Genomic DNA, 26,955 nt, shown 5'->3' with positions numbered 1-26,955 from the left:
GAGAACGCATCTCTGAAGCTAGAAGAGACACCAAGGATAGGATTCTACTCAAAATAGTTTCTATTACTTACAAATGTCTAAATAACACTGCCCCACTATACCTCCAAGAAAAAGAAAAAAATAATTAGAAAATCATCCTCTCGCCCCACCAGGGCTGCCCAATCCTGCTGCATCACAATTCCCAAATTCAACTTGAAAAGAGCAGGTGGGAATAGCTTCCTGGTACAAGCCGCCCAATACTGGAATGCCCTCCCCCTGCACCTCCGAACAGACCAGACCTTCCTAAACTTCAGAAAAAAACACGAAAACCTGGCTTTTCTCTAATGACATCTGAATGTAACCTTCTGCAAAGCCTCTCACTGTACTATTCTTGTATTGTACCACACCTGTAAATTGCCTCATTGTAAATCATTTCTTACCTGTAAGTTACCATGTACTGTATATATAAAATGCATATTCGTGCTGCGCCCAGATACCCCCAGGTGAGGAGCACCTTATAAATAAATAAACAAACAAACAAACTTAGCTGGATCTCTGCTCATCGTCTCTGTTACCGCTCTTGGTTGGCCATGACAAAGGAAATGGGATTCTGCAAGCGCCCTTTCCTCTTTCAAAGGAGGACATTTTCAATGTTTTTTTCGCAGGCAAAACGGACCCCGGTCGCCATGCAAGACACTTCTTTTGTCAATAAAAAGACAGTTTGGGAGTGCTAATGGTAATAAACCCCACAGCAGTGTGCTGTACTCTGTGGCAGAGGCGTTGCTGGGAGGCCGGGGGGCTAAGAGGACTATAGCCCCTGGTCTTTTGGTTGTAGCCCAGATCGAATTTTAGGAGCTACAACCAAAAGGCTAGCTAGCCCCCAGTCCCTACAGTTCTGACATTAGCGTAGCCCAGGGTATTTTCCAGAGCTAGCCACACCCCTGCTCTGTGGTAACAGCCATTTGCCCTTTTTCAAGGCCCTATTTGTTCTCGGATCTGTTAACTTTAGTTGTGGACCATTACAGCCGAGTGCAGACTTCCGCCACGAGGATTATCACCTAATTATTGGACACGCTTGCAGAGACTTGATAGGTGTAACACACCTTAAGTACTTCTCTGGGTGCTAATCAGGCGTTTGCTAAGTGCACTGAAAACCCGATGTTCTGGAGCGCCTGCTGGTGCACACAGTGCAAACGAAGCCTAGTTGCGCACAAGAAGGAGTGATCAATACACACCTGGGCTTCATTTACAATGACACAATCCCATTGGAAAACGCGTTGTCAATCAGACAGGCCCACGGTGGTTCTAAACACTCCCCAAGCAGGGCCTGGGTTATTCGGTTGCATGTGAAAGCACCTGCTCTTATGTACGCTGAAACTCCTTCATAGCATTCACATTGTAAATAAAACAGCAACAAACGTCCAGTTAAAAGAATAGAGCCAAAAGGCAGATTTACTGAGTGTCACACATAAACAAAGCAGCTTTCACATAACTGATGATTGTACAAACACTGCAGCAGGCGCCGCAGAAAGGGTGGAATTAAAGGAACACTGCCATCTTCTTATCACAAACCAGATTAAGCTATTCATTACAAACAGGGAAACATCAACTGCGAGCACACTCGTGTTTTAAAATAACAGCCATTTGCTTTGAAACATAGGCCCGTTCATGTTTAGATCGTCTGCCTTTCGATAGTGAAACCCCATTCTGATTTTGAAGGAGTCCACTTCCCTTTTTACACAGACATCCTTCACAATAGCTTCTAAGTGTGGGTGTCTCATTATTCCAAAACAAAGTTCAGATTGCTTCCAGCTACCACTAGAAACACAGATTATGAGTTATTTGGGGAATGCTATAAAAAGTTGGGCATTAGACTTTTTTCATTTTTTTCTTTTTTTGAATATACAGTTAAAACGAGGTCCAGCAAATATTTTTGATTAACTCTGCATCCATTTTTGACTATATTTGTTTTTTTTTCAGTATGAACATTTTGTGTCAAATGTATTCGTTTGTTTAATCGCATCAACAATGCATCAACAATGCAGTGCACTTATATTTTTCAGGGGACCATTTGTTTGCAAGAACATATGCACATTGTGGACCAAACATAGACCCGACAATATCTAGCAGGGTCAATTAGTAAAAGTTCTCATAGCTCGGTTCTAAGCCACCAAGAGAGCGGAGGCTAGGGTGACCAGATTTCCAAAATAAAAAACCAGGACGGGCAATAGACATAGAAGTATGACTACAGTTTGAGAACAAAAACACAAAAGATGGACTAAAACACAAATAGGCCTCCCCTAAAACTGTAGTCCTCCTTCTATGTTGGTGGCCTGTTCCGACACAAAGTATGGGGGTGTATTGCAGGCACAGTACTCTTATTGGAGGAGAGAGAGGCCAGGGAGGAAGGGGGAGGTAATGGGTAGTAAAAAGTAAGCAAAGAGAGTAATCCCGGGTTGTGTTCCTGGCAAAACCGGGATGTAGCAACCCGTCCCTCAAATCCGGGGGCTGGTTTTTAAAACTAAAACAATTCTTGGAAGGCTGGGACCAAGGCGAAAATACTGGGATGTCTGGTCCCCCTAGCAGAGGCTGCATACATTCAGTGGGAATAGGGTGGATGGAGGGGGGACTAGTGATTTATTGGTGTACTTGGGTGCTAGTAACAGATGATTGAATTTGACATATTTAAAATAAAGTGATTTATAAAAATGAAATGACAGATTTGGTACTTGAAAGGCCAATTTGGCATTGTACTAGTCTAGCAAATGATCATTAGATTACAAGGCTGGCCAAAGAATGGGATCCATTTTTTAGGATGACCAATGAAGGCAGATCATTTGACCTTTCTAATAATGCCCCGTATCAGCAGAGGATGAAGCAGTCCCCCCACCCCAGTGACTGCCTCTAACCCAGAGTCTTGCCAGAGTCCGGATGGGCAATGGATAGGACTAACCTGGAATTGCAGATTTTCTGGCTGACATGCTAGCATGGCTTTTGCTATGGAATTGTAGAATTCTAGAACTGCATAATTCTCTCAGTCTAGAGACTGTTTCATAATAAAAGCCACAATCTGGTTTCTTGTGTGTTAAGTGGCGCTGTGTTCGATTTTATCGATAGGGGTTGACTATATGCCTTGAAATCTGAACTCTCTGCAATCTCAGTGAAATACAGCTTACCTTTAAATGTGACTGTAAACTTTGCGCAGTGTCTTTCTACACTCTTTTTCCTGTGAAGACAAAACACATTTTATTTTGCTTCGCATCCTGAGGTAAGTTGGCAGTGATTTCGCACTATCCGTGTAGCAATATTGACTCTGGAGCCAGTCAATAAACCTAGATTGTGGTCGTGATATGATTTATGGGCCCAGGTTGGAGTCTAGGCCACAGGACAAGGGTAAAATACGATAATCGATGTTACTGACCATCTATATGGTCAATAATGTTATGGCGGTGTGAAATTGTTTGCCCTATCAAGCCCTCGCATCTCTCCGACTGTGGCGTGCCTCCCTTAGTATACACTGCTCTGCTACTTTCCTGTGCCTTGAATGAGATGTAGATGGGGAGTTATTTGGAAGGAGGCCTTTAGCAGTAGTTATAGACTGCATTCTACGAAATGTTATTGTGTGGCCCATTTTCAACATTGTGGTTATTGGGGTATTTAGGAATGTTATACACAAATGTATCCAGTGTGGTGAAAACAGTATTGCACTTTTGCTCATATTAAAGCATATGACAGGACCTAGGAGGTTACCTGAGACCTCTGACAAAGATCTGTTCAATCTTATTGTGCAGAGTCACAGCTAGAGAAGGACCATTGAGGGGGATTTCAAAATATAGACTAATGGAAGATGATATGAAAACTCAGAGAGATATCAGAGGGGCAGATGTCTCTCTGATTGATGCTAGAGAGCTGGAGCAGAGGCATCTCTAGGGATTTGATATGTAAGGAACAGGCTGGGGGATTTCTGAGGGAATTCATGTGGAAGAGCCTAGGCAGATAAAAAGAAATGCAATTTAGTTAAAAGAATGGAGAGGCCAGATGTGTGTATGCGGTGTACAATCCTACAATCCTTAGTGTGCAACAAATGTCAGGGATTCACCTGCAACTAAATTGCCAGATACTGATATTTACATGTATAGCCTATGTATTGACCGTGGCTGAGAGAGCCATCTAAAAAGTAAGTTGCAGAGAGAACAATGCTCGTTGTAGTGACGTTGAGGGCTAGACAATTAGGATATGTAAATCCTTCGCAAATAATGATGGATAAGATGTGACTTGTTTGGGCAGCTTATTTGGCACTCCATTTGAGAAATGTATACCACAGAATTTAGGGAGGACGGGTAATGAATTGGCACGCGTAAAGCGACTTAATCTACCGGCGACCATAGCTAATGTTCCATCGAGCGTGCCAGTAATCTGAGTGTTTTGATCTAAAACGTGGGTAGAGATTGAGATGGCACAAAGAAGAAATTAAGTCACATGGTGGTTTTTGTAGTGCATCGCTTCGCAAGTTGTGATATTATATTGAAGAAGAAACTGATTTGTAGAAGTGTTACGCAAAGGGAATACTCAGGAACCACCACAACAGAAAGCCAATCAAAAGCAGAAAAGGAGAACCAGGAGACATGGTGGCTGCTGATTTGGCAGTTGGTTTTAGCTGAAAGCTAACCTCACATTTCCCAACATTGCCCACTGAGTCCACTGCTGTGACCTCCACCTGATTTAGGCAGCAGGAGATGGTGTAATTGACATGGACGAGCTGCTTCTTGGCATCCTCTTGGCTTTTCTGGATCAGTGTAGAATTTCGGAAGCTACTGTAAACCCTCTCTATTCTTGTGCCATTGTCGCGGAGGTCCGCCTCTAAGGTCCATGTCAGAGAGCTACAGTTCTTGGCCTCGATCATGCTGCAGTTTTGCTTCAGTGAGGTGATGTTGCACACAGGGTCATCGAAGTCCGTGATCTGTAAAAATAAACATGTATCACATATTTTGTAACTTGTCCTAATGGTTCAAACCCAAGGAGCTTCCAAGGCATTACCTGGTTGCTAAATGGGCAGTGACTCCTAAGGTTAACAAGACTGATCACCTTCTGTATAACTGTGGATATTTACATTTGCGGTGTCCTACGGAACACTTTTTTTAAAACCAATTTTATTTTATTTAAAGTTACAACCAGAAAAATAAACACCAAGCATTTTCGCATGGGCATTATATAGCTTCACATTTTGCTCAATTTTGCAACCTTTCCTTAGTGCCGCGTGTATGCGTGCTCCTGTTTCAAGCATCTCGTCCCTGCCTAAGCACCGTACCAATGTGCGGTTGCTAGATACCCTCTCTAGTTCGCGTACAGGGTCTTTCTGTGTTTGCTGCTTTAAACATCCTTTAAGTCAGTTCATTCCATGCTTCCAAACCTTCGCTCCCCTCGTGCATCCCCTTTTGCAGCACCCTGTGCCTCACTATCGTTTCAGCCAATGACCAACATTTCAGGTCTGTCCACCAAGTATCTATCCTGGGTCCCTCAGCTGAATTCCAGGCCATTGCTATCCTGCGTTTGGCCAGGATACAGATCAAGTCCTTCATTTTGGATAGGTAAGCAGCCTGCCTCCCTCTTCTCGGAAACAGTCCCAACAAGCAAAACTCAGGGGGCCATGCTTGCATCAGGATCCCCCCTCCTTTTACCCTTTCATCTATGTTCTGCGAGAATCTGACTACTACATGGCATGTCCAGAACATGTGTATCATGTCGGCGTTCCCCTGGGTGCATTTAGGGCAGGCCCGGTCAGTGTCTCTATATATGCGTGACATCCTACGTGGTGTTAGGTATACCCTATGTGTCACGTATGTTTGGGGGAGTTTAAATCTGGCATTCCTGGAGACTTTCTTGGAATACAGCAGCACTCCCCGCCATTCAGTATCTGTGAAGGCCTTTTCCACATCCTGTTCACACTGCCTACGCACTTCCATATTCCCTGTACCCATCCCCTCCAGTAGTAGGTTATAAATCCTGGAGACCATGTGTCACCCAAGAGCCTGGTGAACTGGTCTGCTATGCCCAGAAAGTGCGGTAGAGTTTCCTCAGGTTGGCTGACATACCGTAGCATGTCATCCATGTACAGGGACACTGTGTGCGGTATCCCATCCATCTCAACTTCGGCTTCCGCTTATTCTTTTCTTAGGAAGGCAGCCAGCGGTTCCAAGGCCAGGACGTATAGCATTGGCGGCAGCGGGCAGCCCTGTTTAGTGCCTTTCCTTATGTCCCTTGCTCCAGTAATCTGTTTCCCTGTTCACACTCTCACCCTGGGTGCCGTGTACATCAGCCTCACCCATTTCATAAAGACGTTGCCCATCCCAAATCCCTCCAAGGTCCCTAGTAACCAGTCCCACCTAACTGAGTCAAAGCCTTAACCGCATCTAGGGAGGCTACTGTGCAGTCTCTACCCAGGTGATTTGTGCTATCTATCATGTAGTGCAGTCTTCAGAGGTTCCATGAGGTGCAACGCCCCGGGACATACCCAGTTTGGTCTGTATGGATCAGGTTCCCTATCACTCTCTTGAGTCTGTTCGCTAGTACTGCCACTAAGATTTTACTGTCCTGATTTATCATGGATAGTGCAAAAGCGGAAAGATGCAGGAAAACTCTATCCTCTGGACCAGAGTATTATCGTAAAACGAGAAACTGAAGAGATATCCAGAGAGCAAAACACTATTACTTACAAAAGTATCAAATTATTTTATTTATCATGATACAAAAATTTGAACAAGTCAATTAATGGCATTCTACTTTGTAGAGCATCAATAAATCACGTAACACACCAGCATAGATGAACAAATAACTGTGACTAAAATACATCCATCTCAACAAACATTCATAGTGCAGCATCCAAACCATACATCATACATAGTGACATTCAACCAACCAACAATGGCTAAAAAGATAACTAAATTAATTAACATTATTTGCCAATTGGGAGTGGGACAAACATTCATCACATCCCATTTGATTATTTTAATGTTTACAAATATATTAAACAAACAGCAATAGAATTCATTAAAAACAATCTATCACAAGGGCGGATCTGTGAGGAGAAGTGTTATGTAGATCACATCCCTAAAAGAATGAACTCAACCGGTTTCGACGTAGAGTGTGTAGTAAACAACGTCTTCATCAGGACATACAAAGCGAGAAGCTGCAGAAAAAGAACATTACTACATAAATATGCGGCAGTGTCCCATCACATGAACTAAACTCAACAATAGATTGTATATAGCCACCATGTGCCACCTGTTACGAACCAATAAAACTAGACATTTGTGCTGGGGAAGTATATCTAAATGAGAACAACCCCAGAAGCAGGGTTTTATTTAGAAAAACCAGAGGCGAGGCACCGACCCTGAGAGTGTAAAAAATAATTAAAATTAATAAGGTGCACCATAGGGGCCACAAAGGTCGAAATAGCCCAGACAGGAAAACACTAGACACCCCCACATGCGGCATAAAAATATCATGGCTAAATAGATGCAATATGCTAGACTAAACAAACCTTATATAAGTAGCCATTAATATGCAAAATTCCAAAGATGGATCGTATGCTGGAATCGTATCGCCAATGGAGTTGTGACTAGTGGAAAATGAGAAGTTGATTGAAGCACACATAAGGTAAAAAAGTGACTACAACAACCAAAGGAATCAAATGCGAGCGGTCAATTGTTACCTGTAGTTAACATGACACTGCTCTCAGTAGCCACCTTCAAAGATTATGGTACGATGGCTTTCTGGAGGGTGATGCAACGAAGCAAATCATGTCAGCAGATGTGCGCCTAGTGTACTATCAAACAAAAAATAATATTAGCCTAAACCGCACATGACAAAATAAAACTAAAGATATCCCAATAGAGTCATATACAGTTAAAAAAGTTTAAAAAGTGGCTACTAATTGAAAAATTAGCTGGCTGCTGGCAGAAGTCTGACAGACGAACTGTATACACAGGCATAAGTACGTAAATGAGAAGTGTCTATGATACTGCAGGCTAAGTAAAGCACGAATCTTCATATACAAATGCAGCCGAACTTGTATATTCATATAGACGACAAAACTTCGTCTCAGAACAAGGATTGTACAATACTGAAGCGGCAGTGTGAAGAGCAGCAGATCATGTTCGTACTTACTTGAAGTTAACACCCGGATTGGCGTGGGCGGCTGGAGTTACTGAGCACAGCCTAGCCGTAAATCTCAATTACCATGCTACATCGGCCGTGTGCAAGCAGCCGACTGAAGCCGTCGCTGCTGTGGACGTAAGTCACGTGGAAGATCACGTATCCTCAGTGGGAACGTGTTGCGTGTGCGTAACGAACCCAAAACACGCCCAATTTAAAAACTCTATATAAGAAGGAGCAGTGTGACTCATAGAGGTGACATGGAACTAGAATGGAAACTATGTACACCATACAATATCTGTACAAAGAAATTATCTATCTGCTATTGAACTCCCATGTTTCCATGGAGTTCAGGCCTTTATGGAAGGTGCCTAAATTAAAAATCCACATTTGTTCTTTGTAGGCCAATTTGTTGGCAGTATGCACATAGCCACTTGCTGTGATTTTTTCGATGCAAAACCATCTTAGTGAATCTGCATCATGCCCCATCTCGAAAAAATGGGAAACCAGGGGGGCAGTAAAACAACGCATCCTGATCTTGGAACGATGTTCATTGATGCGCACATGTACCTCCCTGGAAGTCTTGCCTATATAGAACAGATTACATGGGCACTGAATGGCATATACAACATTCTTGCTTTTACAAGTGGTGAATGTACGCAAGTCCCATCTTCTGCCAGCATTCTCAAAGTGTGTAATTTTTTGGGAAAATCTGCAGGCCATACAAGAGGTACAAGGGTAATGACCTACCACAGGTTGAAGGTTAACATCCCTAACCACGTTACCTTGTAATGGTAACCTGTTGGCTCTCGTGAGTTTCTGCGCCAGGCTCTTGCCCTTTTTAAAGGCAAAAAGAGGTTTATGCAAGTTAATCTCAGCAGAATTCAGAATTCTCCAATTTTTAAGGATGATACCCTTAATAGACTCACTGAATTTGCAGAATGTAGAAACACAGACAATTTGTTCTCTCTCTTTGTTTTTGGGGCGTACACTAAGTAGGGCATCCCGGTTGGTATACCGCGCTCTTTTTCTGGAATGTTTGATCAATTTTTTGGGGTAACCCCGAAGTAACAATCTGGCTTGTAGTACATCTGCATGTTTGTCAAAATTGGAAATATTAGTGCAATTACGTCGTAACCGTAAAAACATACCATACGGTAAATTCCGTAGTAGGCTTTTTGGGTGTTGGCTCTTGAATTGCAAAGTTGTATTGCGTTCTGTAGGTTTTCTATATAATTCTGTTTGTAAGCATCCTTCATCCACAAAAATGGATAAATCAAGGAACGCAATCCTAGAGGTGGAAAATTCAAAAGTGAATTTAAGATTGGGATCTACCTGATTCAGCCAAACCATAAATGTATTCAATGTAGCAGAGTCGCCCTCCCACAGCATTAAGATGTCGTCTATGTAGCGACGATACAACTTAATATGTTTGACAATGGGGTTGGTGACGCTAAGCACATGATTTTCTTCAAACAAAGACATGAAAATGATGGCCAAGTTAGGAGCAAAAGTGCAGCCCATCGCCGTACCCTTAGTTTGCAAAAAGTAGGCATCCTTAAACTTAAAAAAACTATTGGACAGCACTAGTTCAACACAATTAATAAGGAATTCAGTAGGGACAGCATGAGGTAAAGGCCGTCTGTCTAGCATAATGCGTAGACTGGAGGCAGCTTTGTCTTGAGGGATGTTAGTATAAAGCGCCTCAATATCCAAAGAGACCAAAATTTGTGTGGAGGAATCAAAAGGGCGTGCTTCAACCAGATTTATAACATCCCTAGAGTCCAAAAGAAACGTGGGAGTGGCCATAGCAAGTGGTTTAATAAAGGTGTCTATATATTTGGACAGAGGCTCTAAAATGGAACTGCAGCCAGAAACAATGGGACGACCGGGAGGTTTCAGAGTGTCCTTGTGTACTTTAGGAATAATGTAAAAGAGCGGAATTCTCTCTTCAGACAAATTAATGAACTCACACTCCTTAGAGGACAAGAATCCTTCATGAAGACCACTTTCACTCAACGTAAGAATCTTCTTTTTTATAGATGTAGAAGGGTCACCAGTGATTTTTTGATAGTGGCCTGGTATGCTGAGAAGTCTGTATACTTCTTGATCGTACAATTCTGCGTCCCAGACCACTATCCCCCTGCCTTTGTCAGCGGCTTTAATCACTATAGTGGGATCCTGAGCTAGAGAGTCAATTGCATGAAATTCTGCAAGTTCTAGATTAGGTCTTAAATTGCTTCTGGGACGTGTCAAGCATTTGTCTAACTCCTTAAGCACAATGGTTTCAAAAATGAGAACTTCAGGTGGGAGATCGGCTGAATTAGGTGTGAAAGATGAAGGTTTGGCCAAGCCCGAAGTATTATTTTCACAAATATTCTCTTTGTCAGTGAAGAACACTTTCAATCTAATTTTCCTCAGAAACTTTTGGATTTCACTAGTGAGTTGCATCGCACTAGGTGTTTGTGTAGGCAGAAACGAGAGGCCTTGTTTTAATATGGCTAATTCTGGTTCAGAAAGGGTGCGAGATGATAAATTAAAGATGGGTAATAGCTCATTTACCACCTGTAGGACCGGTTGCGGGTTTGTAATTCCCGGTGCCCTTGGCCCTGTGGAGGGGCATTCTGCAGTTGCATATGAGGCTGTCTGAATAGGCCTCTGCTCTGCTGAAAATTCCTGCAGCCTCTGGGGCCGCCCCTTCCTCGAAAAGGGTAAGTCCCTGGATTCAAATTGGTTGGATCTTCATTGCCTGAGCTATTAGAGGAGGTGTCAGAAAAAGTGACACCCCGCCTTCTGCCAGCCATTCCGTGTTGGTTGCCTTGTTGTTTCCAAAATGTCTGAGGATTAAAATCTTCCGCCAGGTAAGGGTAGACAATCTCTTTTTTGAACATAGAAATGTCCTTTTTTAGTTTATTTGTCTTTTTTTCAATGGTTATATTTTTGAACTCCAGGAAAGATTTTTCTATTTGTTCAAGTTTTTGTTTGGCCTCACTAATGAGAGTATTGGCCCAAAATGCCTTTTCTTGTTCAAGTACCGTTTCCATAATTTTTTGACTGACTCTTTGGGCAGTAGTGATGGTAAGAACTAATAAATCGCGACTGCACTTAGTCGCCACTTGACTAAAAGCCACTTTATATTCCATATCATCCAAAAATAGACAGGGAATGATCTTAACCTGTAGACCTTGCGGGATGATACTGGACTTAAGGTACTCCTTCAGCACATACCCATGCATCTCAGTACGAAATTGTTTCTTTTTGAGTCTGAGAACTGAGGCCAAACAAAAACTTGAACAAATAGAAAAATCTTTCCTGGAGTTCAAAAATATAACCATTGAAAAAAAGACAAATAAACTAAAAAAGGACATTTCTATGTTCAAAAAAGAGATTGTCTACCCTTACCTGGCGGAAGATTTTAATCCTCAGACATTTTGGAAACAACAAGGCAACCAACACGGAATGGCTGGCAGAAGGCGGGGTGTCACTTTTTCTGACACCTCCTCTAATAGCTCAGGCAATGAAGATCCAACCAATTTGAATCCAGGGACTTACCCTTTTCGAGGAAGGGGCGGCCCCAGAGGCTGCAGGAATTTTCAGCAGAGCAGAGGCCTATTCAGACAGCCTCATATGCAACTGCAGAATGCCCCTCCACAGGGCCAAGGGCACCGGGAATTACAAACCCGCAACCGGTCCTACAGGTGGTAAATGAGCTATTACCCATCTTTAATTTATCATCTCGCACCCTTTCTGAACCAGAATTAGCCATATTAAAACAAGGCCTCTCGTTTCTGCCTACACAAACACCTAGTGCGATGCAACTCACTAGTGAAATCCAAAAGTTTCTGAGGAAAATTAGATTGAAAGTGTTCTTCACTGACAAAGAGAATATTTGTGAAAATAATACTTCGGGCTTGGCCAAACCTTCATCTTTCACACCTAATTCAGCCGATCTCCCACCTGAAGTTCTCATTTTTGAAACCATTGTGCTTAAGGAGTTAGACAAATGCTTGACACGTCCCAGAAGCAATTTAAGACCTAATCTAGAACTTGCAGAATTTCATGCAATTGACTCTCTAGCTCAGGATCCCACTATAGTGATTAAAGCCGCCGACAAAGGCGGGGGGATAGTGGTCTGGGACGCAGAATTGTACGATCAAGAAGTATACAGACTTCTCAGCATACCAGGCCACTATAAAAAAATCACTGGTGACCCTTCTACATCTATAAAAAAGAAGATTCTTACGTTGAGTGAAAGTGGTCTTCATGAAGGATTCTTGTCCTCTAAGGAGTGTGAGTTCATTAATTCGTCTGAAGAGAGAATTCCGCTCTTTTACATTATTCCTAAAGTACACAAGGACACTCTGAAACCTCCCGGTCGTCCCATTGTTTCTGGCTGCAGTTCCATTTTAGAGCCTCTGTCCAAATATATAGACACCTTTATTAAACCACTTGCTATGGCCACTCCCACGTTTCTTTTGGACTCTAGGGATGTTATAAATCTGGTTGAAGCACGCCCTTTTGATTCCTCCACACAAATTTTGGTCTCTTTGGATATTGAGGCGCTTTATACTAACATCCCTCAAGACAAAGCTGCCTCCAGTCTACGCATTATGCTAGACAGACGGCCTTTACCTCATGCTGTCCCTACTGAATTCCTTTTTAATTGTGTTGAACTAGTGCTGTCCAATAGTTTTTTTAAGTTTAAGGATGCCTACTTTTTGCAAACTAAGGGTACGGCGATGGGCTGCACTTTTGCTCCTAACTTGGCCATCATTTTCATGTCTTTGTTTGAAGAAAATCATGTGCTTAGCGTCACCAACCCCTTTGTCAAACATATTAAGTTGTATCGTCGCTACATAGACGACATCTTAATGCTGTGGGAGGGCGACTCTGCTACATTGAATACATTTATGGTTTGGCTGAATCAGGTAGATCCCAATCTTAAATTCACTTTTGAATTTTCCACCTCTAGGATTGCGTTCCTTGATTTATCCATTTTTGTGGATAAAGGATGCTTACAAACAGAATTATATAGAAAACCTACAGAACGCAATGCAACTTTGCAATTCAAGAGCCAACACCCAAAAAGCCTACTACGGAATTTACCGTATGGTATGTTTTTACGGTTACGACGTAATTGCACTAATATTTCCAATTTTGACAAACATGCAGATGTACTACAAGCCAGATTGTTACTTCGGGGTTACCCCAAAAAATTGATCAAACATTCCAGAAAAAGAGCGCGGTATACCAACCGGGATGCCCTACTTAGTGTACGCCCCAAAAACAAAGAGAGAGAACAAATTGTCTGTGTTTCTACATTCTGCAAATTCAGTGAGTCTATTAAGGGTATCATCCTTAAAAATTGGAGAATTCTGAATTCTGCTGAGATTAACTTGCATAAACCTCTTTTTGCCTTTAAAAAGGGCAAGAGCCTGGCGCAGAAACTCACGAGAGCCAACAGGTTACCATTACAAGGTAACGTGGTTAGGGATGTTAACCTTCAACCTGTGGTAGGTCATTACCCTTGTACCTCTTGTATGGCCTGCAGATTTTCCCAAAAAATTACACACTTTGAGAATGCTGGCAGAAGATGGGACTTGCGTACATTCACCACTTGTAAAAGCAAGAATGTTGTATATGCCATTCAGTGCCCATGTAATCTGTTCTATATAGGCAAGACTTCCAGGGAGGTACATGTGTGCATCAATGAACATCGTTCCAAGATCAGGATGCGTTGTTTTACTGCCCCCCTGGTTTCCCATTTTTTCGAGATGGGGCATGATGCAGATTCACTAAGATGGTTTTGCATCGAAAAAATCACAGCAAGTGGCTATGTGCATACTGCCAACAAATTGGCCTACAAAGAACAAATGTGGATTTTTAATTTAGGCACCTTCCATAAAGGCCTGAACTCCATGAAAACATGGGAGTTCAATAGCAGATAGATAATTTCTTTGTACAGATATTGTATGGTGTACATAGTTTCCATTCTAGTTCCATGTCACCTCTATGAGTCACACTGCTCCTTCTTGTATAGAGTTTTTAAATTGGGCGTGTTTTGGGTTCGTTACGCACACGCAACACGTTCCCACTGAGGATACGTGATCTTCCACGTGACTTACGTCCACAGCAGCGACGGCTTCAGTCGGCTGCTTGCACACGGCCGATGTAGCATGGTCATTGAGATTTACGGCTAGGCTGTGCTCAGTAACTCCAGCCGCCCACGCCAATCCGGGTGTTAACTTCAAGTAAGTACGAACATGATCTGCTGCTCTTCACACTGCCGCTTCAGTATTGTACAATCCTTGTTCTGAGACGAAGTTTTGTCGTCTATATGAATATACAAGTTCGGCTGCATTTGTATATGAAGATTCGTGCTTTACTTAGCCTGCAGTATCATAGACACTTCTCATTTTCGTACTTATGCCTGTGTATACAGTTCGTCTGTCAGACTTCTGCCAGCAGCCAGCTAATTTTTCAATTAGTAGCCACTTTTTAAACTTTTTTAACTGTATATGACTCTATTGGGATATCTTTAGTTTGATTTTGTCATGTGCGGTTTAGGCTAATATTATTTTTTGTTTGATAGTACACTAGGCGCACATCTGCTGACATGATTTGCTTCGTTGCATCACCCTCCAGAAAGCCATCGTACCATAATCTTTGAAGGGGGCTACTGAGAGCAGTGTCATGTTAACTACAGGTAACAATTGACCGCTCGCATTTGATTCCTTTGGTTGTTGTAGTCACTTTTTTACCTTATGTGTGCTTCAATCAACTTCTCATTTTCCACTAGTCACAACTCCATTGGCGATACGATTCCAGCATACGATCCATCTTTGGCATTTTGCATATTAATGGCTACTTATATAAGGTTTGTTTAGTCTAGCATATTGCATCTATTTAGCCATGATATTTTTATGCCGCATGTGGGGGTGTCTAGTGTTTTCCTGTCTGGGCTATTTCGACCTTTGTGGCCCCTATGGTGCACCTTATTAATTTTAATTATTTTTTACACTCTCAGGGTCGGTGCCTCGCCTCTGGTTTTTCTAAATAAAACCCTGCTTCTGGGGTTGTTCTCATTTAGATATACTTCCCCAGCACAAATGTCTAGTTTTATTGGTTCGTAACAGGTGGCACATGGTGGCTATATACAATCTATTGTTGAGTTTAGTTCATGTGATGGGACACTGCCGCATATTTATGTAGTAATGTTCTTTTTCTGCAGCTTCTCGCTTTGTATCTCCTGATGAAGACGTTGTTTACTACACACTCTACGTCGAAACCGGTTGAGTTCATTCTTTTAGGGATGTCATCTACATAACACTTCTCCTCACAGATCCGCCCTTGTGATAGATTGTTTTTAATGAATTCTATTGCTGTTTGTTTAATATATTTGTAAACATTAAAATAATCAAATGGGATGTGATGAATGTTTGTCCCACTCCCAATTGGCAAATAATGTTAATTAATTTAGTTATCTTTTTAGCCATTGTTGGTTGGTTGAATGTCACTATGTATGATGTATGGTTTGGATGCTGCACTATGAATGTTTGTTGAGATGGATGTATTTTAGTCACAGTTATTTGTTCATCTATGCTGGTGTGTTACGTGATTTATTGATGCTCTACAAAGTAGAATGCCATTAATTGACTTGTTCAAATTTTTGTATCATGATAAATAAAATAATTTGATACTTTTGTAAGTAATAGTGTTTTGCTCTCTGGATATCTCTTCAGTTTCTCGTTTATCATGGATAGTGGCCTATAAGATCCACAGTCCTGCGGTGGCTTCCCCGGTTTAAGTATGGGCATGATTATGGATTCGCAGAGGCAGGAGTTTAGGCGCCAGCACCTCTGTGTATGCCTTCTAAAATTCCCCGGGTAGGCCATCCAGCCCCAGTGTCTTAGGGTTCGGGAGTCCGGCTATCACTTCCCTAATTTCCCAAGCATGAGCGGTGCATCCAGTGCAGCCACCTGTTCACTCCCCAGTCGTGGCAGGTCTATTTGGCTCAGAGATTCCTTTATGTCCATGTCATAACCTTACTCATCCCTTGTATACAGGGCTTTGTAGAATCTGGAGAATATGTTGTTTATCTCCCCTTGTGACCGCCCTACTCTCCCGTCTTCGTCCACAATGCATATCCCTTGATTCCTCTCATCTGCATAGCCATTCTAGCAGTCTCCCAGGCTTGTCCCCTTCTGCATGTATTTTCTGGGTATGCTTAGGGTAGTCTAGTTTCCCCAACCTTTCCCAGTCCGCTATGCATTTCTGGCACAATTCAATCAATCATGCCTCCCCACATTCCCTTCCACAAGCATACTTTCCTCCCGTGCTATGCAATTTTCCATACTCTCCAGGGATCTCTGTATGTCTGCTCTCAGGCCACCCATTTTTCCAATCAATTCTCCTCTTATAACAACGTTGAAGGCTTCCCATAATGTTCCTGTTTTTGCTACACTACCCGTATAGGTCTCAAAATATTCTTCTATTTTATCACCCAGGTGGTTCTTGAAACAGTCTTCAAGCAGGGATTCAGCCCTTAGTCTCCAGGTGCGTATTGGCGCTCTCGTCATCGTCACCTGCCAGCTCTCCATGAGCGGGGCATGGTCCGAAAGCACCCTGGCCTAGTATTCTATCTCCAAACTCTTCCAGTGTCTCCACTCCGGTAAAGATATAATCTATTCAAGTGTACGTACCATGTGGGGCTGATTAATGCGAGTATCCACGCTCCCCTCAGTGCTTTCTCTCCAGACGCCTACGAGCTGTAGGTGTTCCAGCAGGGCTCCTAGTGTCCTAGCCGAAGGTTCTGGCTTCCTATGCTTCTCATCTGATCCATCTAATTTGGGTTTTAGTGTGCAATTAAAATCGCCTCCCTCCACCCACGTTGCTCCTCTATATGTGTCCAGTTTTGGGTATAGTGACTTGAAGAACGCTGTTGCATCATGGTTTGGGGCATATGTGTTTACAAGGCATACTTCCCTGTTTTCTAGCATACAGTGCACCACCACCATCCTTCCCTCCTCGTCCTTCTTGAAGTCCAGCAGCAGGAGGGGACTGTTGGAGCTTTCCACACCAGGACCCCTCTAGCGTATACTGAAAACATTGAGCCATACAGTTTCCCCCCATTTCCTGGCAATCACTGCCTGCTTTTCCACTGTGAGGTGTGCTTCCTTTAGCATCGCTATTTGTATCCCTGTCCTCCCGTTCACCCACCCTTCTCCCTCCTGGTCGTCTGATCATCAATGAGGACCCGGCCCCTCTCTGTGCATATCTCTTGCCCAGAAGGGAGTTTATAGTTTCTTCCCCCATACAGCATTCTGGCATCTCTCTGTTACCCATACTTCCGTCTCATCGTTTAACATCGTGCATGTCACAGTTTAGACCACTTGTTACCCATTCAACCCCCATTGGTCAACCTTTTATCCAGGTCGGCTGGCCACCCTCCCAAATCCAAAAAACAACTACCAACAGTAACCTTTAATAAATTGTGGATAACTTGCCTAGCTGCATAATACATGCTCTGGTGCAGCCGCTTCTCCCACCTCCCCTTCCCCTCCCTTGGGTGAAGTGCAGCAGCTCAATGCCTCCAACGGGCATCTAGTTCCTAAGTGGGGGGGGTTTGATAGCCACTCATGGAGGCAGCCATCTGAACGCTAGTGCTTCAGTCTGGTGATTCTGACATGAGTCTCCCACTTTTGATCTATCAATTGTCATCGTTTGTGTCTGTACATTGGACTGTCAGATAGCTCCTTGGTCTTATTCAGTATGCTACAGAAATTATGCTTCAGGGTCCATCACTGTTCCTGCCAGGCAGTTGTGGAATTCCTTGTTCGTCCATCCAAGAATGTGTCTCCTGCGCATTCTCAAAGACATGCAATCTACCGTTATGCAGTACTTTTAACTTGGCTGGGTATATTAACGTGTATCGTAGGTTGATCCTCCTTAGTCTCTCCTTAGTCCTTCCAAACATTGCTCTTTGTTTTTGCACCTGCACCATGTAGTCTGGGTAGATTGCCTGTTTGGAGGAGTTGCGCTTCATTGTACCTCCTTCCTTCGAGAAGGTCAAGATCTTTTCCCTGTCCTTAAAGTTCATCATTTTTGCTATCACAGGCCTCAGGGGCACTGCGGGAAGTGGTCTCTTGGCTGGGATCTGTGTGCCCTTTCAACTGTGAATCCTTGAGTCCGCGTGCCAGGCCCTATCTCGTGCAGCAAAAAAATGTCCACAAAGCTTGTTGGATCTTTACCTTCCTCTCCTTCTGGAAGGCCCAGTATTCTAATGTTGTTTTCTCTAGCTCTCCCCTCAGTATCCTCTACTCGATGTTCTAGTGTCCACACTCTCTCTAATATCTGTGTTTGTGTGCTGGCTATGTTAGTAGTGTTCTCCTGCGCTCTCACTTCTGCTGTACCCATCTGGTCTGCTAGCTTGTGAATATCCTGGTGCAGTATCCCCACATCCACGATTACAGCATCTATCTTGTATTCCAGTGCTGTTTTCAGTGCCACTTTTTCGCCAGAATCGGGTCTTCTTCTTGCGGGCTGACCTGCGAGTTTTCTATGACACTGCTGCTAACTAATGATGGGGTCGCCTTATTGTCTCCTTTCCGAGCGTATGCTTCCATCATCATTTATTTGTCTTTACTCTTACGTGCCTTGTCCGCCATTTGGATCGCTGCCCCCATGGTCTGCAGAGCGATGTGAGTGTTCTGTATGTCCAAGTTGCCTTGGTGGAGCCTTCTTGATATCTGGTTCAGGTGCTTATAGTAGGTGCCCTACCAGCTATTCCAGAAGTTGAGTCCCCTTTTGGTAGTTTATTATTAGACCAGTCTTGCAGTCTGGGTCAGTCACTCCTGAACCCCAGCCTATTCTCTCATCCACACCTGCCTCTGCACTGTTCTCAGGTCCTTGTCTTGGGGCTTGCACCATGTTCCTGGTGTCTCTTGCTGCCTCTCGAGGCACAACCAGCTTGGTGGGTGCTGCTGCTTCCACTGATGGTTGCGCCTTGACTCAGGCTGAAGTGCGCATGTGTCCTTCGTTCTGTGCTCAAGTGCCTACTTGCAGGTGCAGTCACTGCTCTACGTGGTGGTTGCCCTCTTGTAACGCTTCCTCCTCAGGGTGCTATGCACTACAAGGCCTGTTCGTTGTGGTCTGCCCTTCACTCCACGGGCCCCCTTCCTTCACAACTGTTGGTTTACTGGGTCCTCTGGCCGTGCAGGTTGTGCTTCCCAGGCTGACCGTACCGTTGCAGTGCAATCAATTCCCCTGCGCCCGCTGGCGCTCACTGGTCTCTGCCTCAGTGTGCCCCTTACTTCAGTCTCCTCTGGGGGCTCCCTCTGCAGTCCTGCCTTAGCCCTCACCTGCACCCTTGCATCTGCAGAGCCCCTTTCCCTGGGGTCTCTATCCTGCTGTGCCTTGCTGCCAGCCACTTCTCACCTCCCTCTTCCGAACCGCGCCTCCAGCCTATTTGTCTCCTCCGCTTCTGCTCGGTCGCAGGCTCAGGCAGCTCAAGTCTCAGCAGTGCCGGTCGGTTTCTTGGTTCCGATGCGCATTCATTGTTCGGAGGGCTGTAACTCCGTTGATCCACTGCCGTCTTTTCTAGGACTTTCCAGGGATGTTCCTCGGTCTCTGAGAGACCTTTCCTTTTATTTTGTTTGCAAAATCGGACGATACCAAGGATTGTTTGCAGGATCCAGTAGGGAGCTCACTTTCTTTGCTGCCTCACTCCATGTCAGCTAGCCACGCCTCCTTCATGTCCTACGGAATGCTGTAAGGGAAGATGGTGAATATTTGTTTGTAGCATTTCTACCCACAACCATTGCAAGGAAATGCACATGGTTTGGAATATATGTGTTGTCTCTTTTGGGCATTCTTTTGCTTCACCTAACCCCTACTCAGCATGACTCCAACCCATCAAGTAAATCCCGCTTTCTCTATCTCCCCCATATTCTACCAACAAAACAATCCCACTTATCGAACCCATGAACATCAGCACATGGTGCTTATGCAATCCCTACCCTACCCAACTGACCATGGATGCAATGTCATTCCTTATGCTCCAGATATGCCCCACCCCAACAGATCTATGATTGTTGGCACCCCTTTATCCAATTTAGTCTTCACCTTTAAGTTTCTTTTTTATTCCCATTCTATAACTCAACAGAAGGAGCCAGCATATCCCCAATTCTTTATAATAATCCTTTACCCTTCTAGCACCATCAACATGGCTCTTATACATATTTTATTTTTATTTTATTGAATAACAGGTGCCACAAGACTAGAAGGGGGGGTATGATACAAAAAGCAGCAACAAGAGAAAGTAGACAGTTATATTGGCCTTGTGACAATCCTACTGTGCAAGTGCTAGAGGATAAGTGCAAGGGGAAAGGATGGGGGAGAAGTGAGATAGTGGGGGGACTGCACGGGGGAGGGCAAGAGCTGTAGCAGGCCTGGGTGGCAAGTGCCAGGGGATAGAGCGGGAGGGAGGAGAAATGCAGTGGGCAGGTGGACTGTGTTGGGATAGTCTAGGGAAGGCAGCCCAAGGGCAAGTGCTAGCAAAGAATGCTGGCAGAGACTGGTAGGGGGGTGGTCAGGTCCCTGTAAGACTCAGAAAGGGACCAGGCCCCAGTCACAGCAGCAGGTGACGAGCTTAGCAAGGGAGGGGGAGATGAAAGGTGTAGGAGGAAAGGAAGGTCTTGAGACGTTTCCAGAATTTAAGAAGATCAGGCTCAAGTCTGATAGGTAGAAGGAGTCTGTTCCAGAGAGAGGCGCCAGCCAAGGAGAGGGATCTACTGCCCACTCTCTGCTTGGAGAAACGTCTGACCTGCAGAGAGTTGGAGCCAGAGGACTGAAGGGTTCTGGCTGGACGGTATTTAGGGGTGGAAAGCTGGATATAGGGAGGTCCCAGGCCCCAGGCAGCCTTGTGGATGATGCAGAGGGTTTTGAATTTGGTCCATGCAGTCACCGGGAGACAGTGGAGAGGTTTTAGGGCTGGAGAGATTCAGTCCCTGGGCTTGAGGTGAAGGATAACTCTCGCAGCGATGTTCTGAATTAGTTGGAGGGGGCTAAGGGAGGAAAGAGGAAGGTTAAGTAGTCAAGTTTAGAGAGAACCAGGGCTCTGCAGACATTGAGCTTCTGAGGGAAGGTGAGGAAAGGTAGGATGCCCCTAAGGAGATGGAGCTGAATGTTGGACTTCTTGGAGATGTCGATGATGTGTGGAGAGGAGAGAAAAGATTCATAGATGATCCTGTGTTTTTTTGCTTCATAAGTGGTTGAGGGGTTGGGATCCAAGGAATCTGGCCAGAGAGTGAGGGAGAAGCTGGGAGCAGGTGTCCCAATGAGAAGGATCTCAGTCTTGTTGGCATTGAGGCAGAGATTGTTGGCAGGGCATCATGCCTGTTATAAATAACATAGCATATCAATGGCAATCAGGCAATCAGGCAGTCAGGAATAAGTGAGGAAGAGGAGGAGGAGGAGGGGGTAGGGGAAGGGAGCTGGGAGTAGAGTTGTGTGTCATCTGCGTAACACTGCAAATGGGGGGAGAAGGTGGAGATCAGGCAGGCCAAAGGGTCCAGGTAGATGTTGAAGAACCACTCAGTGTTTCGCAAAGCAATCAAAACGAACCTCTTTGTCTGATGTATCCTGTGATGTAACCTATTATGTTCCAAAACATGTGACCCTGTAATATTAACGAGTTCTCTCATGAGCGACTTCATTGTAACCCTCAAGTAAGCCTCCTTTAGCTCTGTTTACACCGCCTCAATGCCTTTGGGCTGCTAGCGTGCTCTACAAATCCAAATGAAAAAACCCCCCAAAAAATGGCGATAGGATAGAGCCCTGAGGGACGCCACAAGTGGAGAGTGAGGTGGAGGACAGAAACTGACACATTTGAACTTGGGAGAGTCTGTTAGAGTGGAAAGAGGTAAGCCACGCCCGTGCTCTGTCCGTGATGCCTAGCGTATCACAGAGATGGTTTATCAGGATGGATTAGTTGACAGTGTCAAAAGTGTCAAAGGCAGAGGAGAGATCGAGCGGGATCGGCACAGATGGAGAATTAGAGTCCAGGTTGGAGAGTAGGTCTTCACGGACATTCAGGAGAGCTGTTTTCTTGCCTTGTTGCTTTCCAAGGAAACATCCCTGAATAGATTATTAACTAGCAAATGTAACATCACCCGCTCAGTCACAACCTACTTAACAAATATTACTGTAGCTTTCCATCACTCCAAAGCAATACAATAGTATGAACTCATTGGTCCCATCGAGCTACTTAACCAGTCATGCATAAATCATTTAATGTAGAACTATTCGTTCTCCTCAAAATCCGTGCCACATTTGGCATCATTGATCCCACTCGCCCACCCCTCCTGCAATTCCTTCATGTCTGAATGGGACTGACCAGCAATGCCCTGGGTTGAGTCAAATGATTTGTTGTTCCAAAGAGCACAATCTGTACCCTTGGTACACTCTGCTCCATCCACTAGCATACAGTGGTCCTCTGGTCTCTGTCCGACTATACCCCCTCTTAAACACACATGCCTCCCTGCTTGGAGTACAGATGCTCTGAGTTGGACACTATCTAGACATCACTTGGCTCATTTTATAGAACAAGGACATGGACGACATGCAGTGGAGAGTCTGGCTGGGCCTCAATGATAGAAAAACGAGACGTCTAAGCATCAGACCAGAAAACCACTGCTTTCAACCGGAGCTGTCTTCCTCACGTGCTCCCTTAGACCCCAACTTTCTGAAATAAACCCACATGAATGGTGGAGTCTTACTCCATTGTCTGCTCTCGCTTGTTCAGCACACCACAGCAGCTGGAACTACAAAATAACTCAAACTATTCCCCCTCAGACGAGGGGGACCTGGTTCTGCTGTGTTGTTCCCCGCGTGGGTTGCAAAACCTGTTGGTCAAACTTCAAGCCTATGTGTATGAGAATAATCTCACCATTAATCTTGCAAAAACACAAATAGTAACGTGCATAGCAAGTGCTAATAAGAAATCTGGCAAATATAAATGGACCATGCAAGAGCAGGAAGTTGTGCAGGTCGCCCAATACAAATATCTGGGTCTTCCTTTCACAAAGTGGCAGAATGAACACATCTATTCGGCATTATTGGACGCAAAAGTGCGCTCACTAACATCTCAAGCAAATATCTTATTATATAGATATGGAAAATTCACGTTAAAGCACACTGTGAGTTTTTATCAACAAAAAGTGGTTCCCATTATCATCTATGGGACTGAAACAAGAGCGCCAAAGGAGAGATCGTTCTGGGAGCATTGCAAATTTCTCTTTTGGAAAAATGTTTTAAGACTTCCTAAGTGCACACCAATCTCCTTGATTCGGCATGAATTGGGAACTGTGTCTATGCATTGTCAAGTAGTATGGAAGTTTTGTGCGCTGTATAGAAAATGCATTATAAGCGCCAATGTTCCTAATGTGTTGGGGATTCTTGCTAATCATTTGCTCACGCCTTGTATTGTCTTTGTGAAAAAATGTAATATCTCTGTGGTAGAGGCCTTATCCAGTACTGACATTTCTCTTGAACTATTGCTATCGAACCCAAACAAAGCCAAACTGAAATTATACCAGGCAGATTGGATATACATCCGCAGTCAATGCCTGGCATATGTGGACAGTGACACTACGATGCGTCATCATAAAAAACTTTGCACTATGGAACCCTACCTAGTGAAATGTCCATCTAGTTATATAAGATCTCAAATGATGAGTATTAGATTGAATCTGTGTGCCACTAGACAGATTTTAGGAAGGAGACAAATTATTCCCAAAGATGAAATATACTGTCGTTATTGCAAGAATGTTGGCCAAATTGAAACATTGTGCCATCTGTTTGTTGAGTGTCCAGCTCTGAGTGTATTGAGGGAACAACTGTTCAAGATGTGTAACTTTCTTTTGTTACCTCGTTCTAGTGAGGAAATGTGGGCTTATCTTCTATCTAACGTTAAAACCTCCATCCAAATAGCACAGACCCAATTTGTTAACGCAGTCATTCCTGCCTAATTACTGAAAATTTCCTTTACTGTTATTTTTTAACTCTGTGACCATCTGTAATCTTGGCTCGGGGTCCTGGAGGAGGTATTGTGATTAGTGGCAGTTCTGCTTTGTCATATTCATCTGTATGTGTTCTATGACTATTAACTGAGAAATGTCCATGGTGCTGAATAATGAAATTTGCATTAATTAAATATTTTGTATTTAATTGTTAAAAATAGAGAGTTGTGTGTGTGTAATGTGTATATTTATTTTTTGTAAGGTTGATTTATTCAGCCAATCCAAAAATAAAATAGAAAAATAAAGAAATTCCCCCTCAGAGCACTTCAAGACTGAAATGTAGGCCTATGTGCTCTTCTGGTTGAACTACTGCTTATCGTTATTCAAAGCCCTCAGAAACCCAGGCCTACAAAGATTGGCGCTGCTGCCAAAGGGCAGGAATCAGATTTGTGTTCATCGTTTTTGGGCATTCTAATTCGCCCCTCATGGTTTGGTCCACGAGATTGATGCCTACCTTGGCACAAGTAACCTCCTCTTACTCAAAGGTCAACAACTACACTACTTCCACATCTAACCCTGCATCACACACAAACTCATGACTAAGAAAATAAGAACAAAACCCGGTGACAAAAATCCCCAACTCAGCCAACAGCATCCCACAAGGTCACCCAAGAGCACATTCCTCCCCACTCCCAAGCTCACCCACAAGCACAGCCTAGTTTCAAAAGAATTCCCACTGCCTGGTAATAAGCCAGGGTATTCATGCAACACACACCATCACCTACATCTTCTTGACTACTGGGTGCTTTTAATATGCAACTCAATGCCACTGCTTTTATTAAGCTCAAAGGGTGACACGGAGTCAGCCCCACCGGTAATGCAAAGTGGTCTTGTGTACTGCACCCCCGCCATTTTGGCAGCCTCGTTGCACGTGGCTTTACAAGAAAAGAGTGGAGTTGGCGTTGTTATCTACGTCCTGAGTGCCGATGTGGTTCTATGTTGCTTAGCAGTGACACTTGTGGGGGGAGTTGGTGGGGAGGGAGGTTGTTATTCGGAAGGAAGAACCTATGATCTGCTAAATCACAGAACTGTGAGCCCAGCCTTGCCTCTGGCTTTTGGGGTGCTGTGCGATAGAGCTAAAGGCGTGAGATTTGGCATAGCTCTGTAAAGGTAAATTTGGGATTTGCAGGCAAGAACAAGAAAGCTGTGTGCGAAGTGTTCTGTATGTGTAGTGTAAGGAGGGAGGCGATTTAGAAGTGAATTGGTTAGTTGGGTACACAAACTTGTGACTGGCAGGTTTCTGAGCGGGCAAACAACCAATGAGGTATTCAGTTAGGTGAGTGGAGCGGTAGGTGGTCACAGGTTGTTGTACAGTGTAATTGAGCATTATTGCCGGCACCAGCGAGCAGCATGGCCCTTTATGTGCCTGAGTGAAGCGAGGGGACAAGGAGTGCGCACCTAGGTCATCACGTCGCCCCCACTCCTCCCTGCCACCATGTACACCCCCCCTCTTCTGTGCCCCTCTGTATCGTACCCCCGCTGAATATCTGTTCTGGTTCTGTTACCTCTAACAAGCACTCTGTTATGCATCTGTACTGTTGCATAACTCTGTAACGCGCTCTGTTGTGTATCTGTATTGTTGTATACCTCGGTAATGTGCTCCATTGCTTCTCAAAGCTAGGTCAGCATTCAATAAATGCCATAATAATGATAATAATAATAATAATAATAATAATAATAATAATAATAATAATAATAATACATAATAATGATATTAAGAGGCTATATTGTCCCACTGGCATTGGCAATAACGCCATTAGAATCTTGGGCCGGGTAAAAGGTGGACATGGGGAGCCCCTGGACATCCGCCTTTGTCCTTGCTCCCCTCTGCCCCGCCTCCATGCCATGGAAATGAAGAAAGGGCCTCACATCCTCAGCAGCCAAGGATGTGAAGTCATTTCTTCATTTCCAGGGCATGGAGGTGGAGACCACGACCAGCGCAGAAGCCTTGGGGGTGCGAGGCGAGAAAAGAGCGGCCAGTGAGGACAGGCGGTCCCACTGCAGCTAAAAGGCGTGTGGCAGGGCACGGGGAGCAGGGAGCGCAGAGTGTCAGTTGCCAGGTAGAACGCTGGAATCATGACAGATCTCAGGATCCATGGCTACCTTGGCGAATATCGCATGGAAGCTCTGGATTGTGATTGCCTTCAGGATCACAACGTTTGAATGGTCATTAATAACATGAACATTAGATGATTAATACATTCATATAGAATCTCATTAGAAAAAGGTGCTTGGGAGCACAGTACAAATGTTGCTTCCTTGCAGAGGATGCGCTTAGCTGCAGATTTTCCCTTTCACCCCTTCTCAGAGTTACTACACCCCAATACCTTGCACCAACAAAGAACCGACTGCCCACTACAATGTCAACACCCAAAAAACCACCATGCCAACATTTTACCCCCCACATTGATACCCCACACGGCACAACCAGAAGAATGTCCTATAAAGATTGACCATATATAAGACCAGTCCTCTAGAGATGCCACTGGCTCCCATTGGCAGCGTGGATAATGTTTAGGTGGACGAGTTTAACATTTAGACATTTTACGACTAATTAAAATCTAATTTTAATCTCAAAACTTTCAGATATGTGAAATCGAAAATGATGGGCTGGTCTCTCTTTGTAGAATCTCAAAACTCTCTCAATTGCTTCCTATGTGCAGACTTGTGTTTTGAGTGTCAGGAAATATAGGGATGTCTCAAACTATTATTTCCTGTTCAACTGTTATTTGATGGAACATCT

The 26,955-nt window shown here is 44.1% G+C and overlaps 1 protein-coding gene across 1 annotated transcript in view; it reads right to left on the bottom strand.

Moving 5' to 3' along the window:
* Positions 1-1,404: 1,404 nt before the first annotated feature.
* Positions 1,405-26,955, bottom strand: part of LOC138531972 (von Willebrand factor A domain-containing protein 7-like) — a 174,756-nt gene continuing 149,205 nt past the window's right edge. The window contains exon 17 of the mRNA XM_069641027.1: positions 1,405-4,939. Within this exon, the coding sequence (XP_069497128.1) occupies positions 4,532-4,939 (408 nt within the window). The 3' untranslated portion in view covers positions 1,405-4,531. The remainder of the gene's footprint in view (positions 4,940-26,955) is intronic.

The sequence above is a fragment of the Ambystoma mexicanum genome, chromosome 1q (assembly GCF_040938575.1).
Source record: "Ambystoma mexicanum isolate Mex_15411 chromosome 1q, UKY_AmexF1_1, whole genome shotgun sequence".
NCBI classification, from domain to species: Eukaryota; Metazoa; Chordata; class Amphibia; order Caudata; family Ambystomatidae; genus Ambystoma; species Ambystoma mexicanum.
This window is presented reverse-complemented; position numbering and strand designations above follow the sequence as displayed.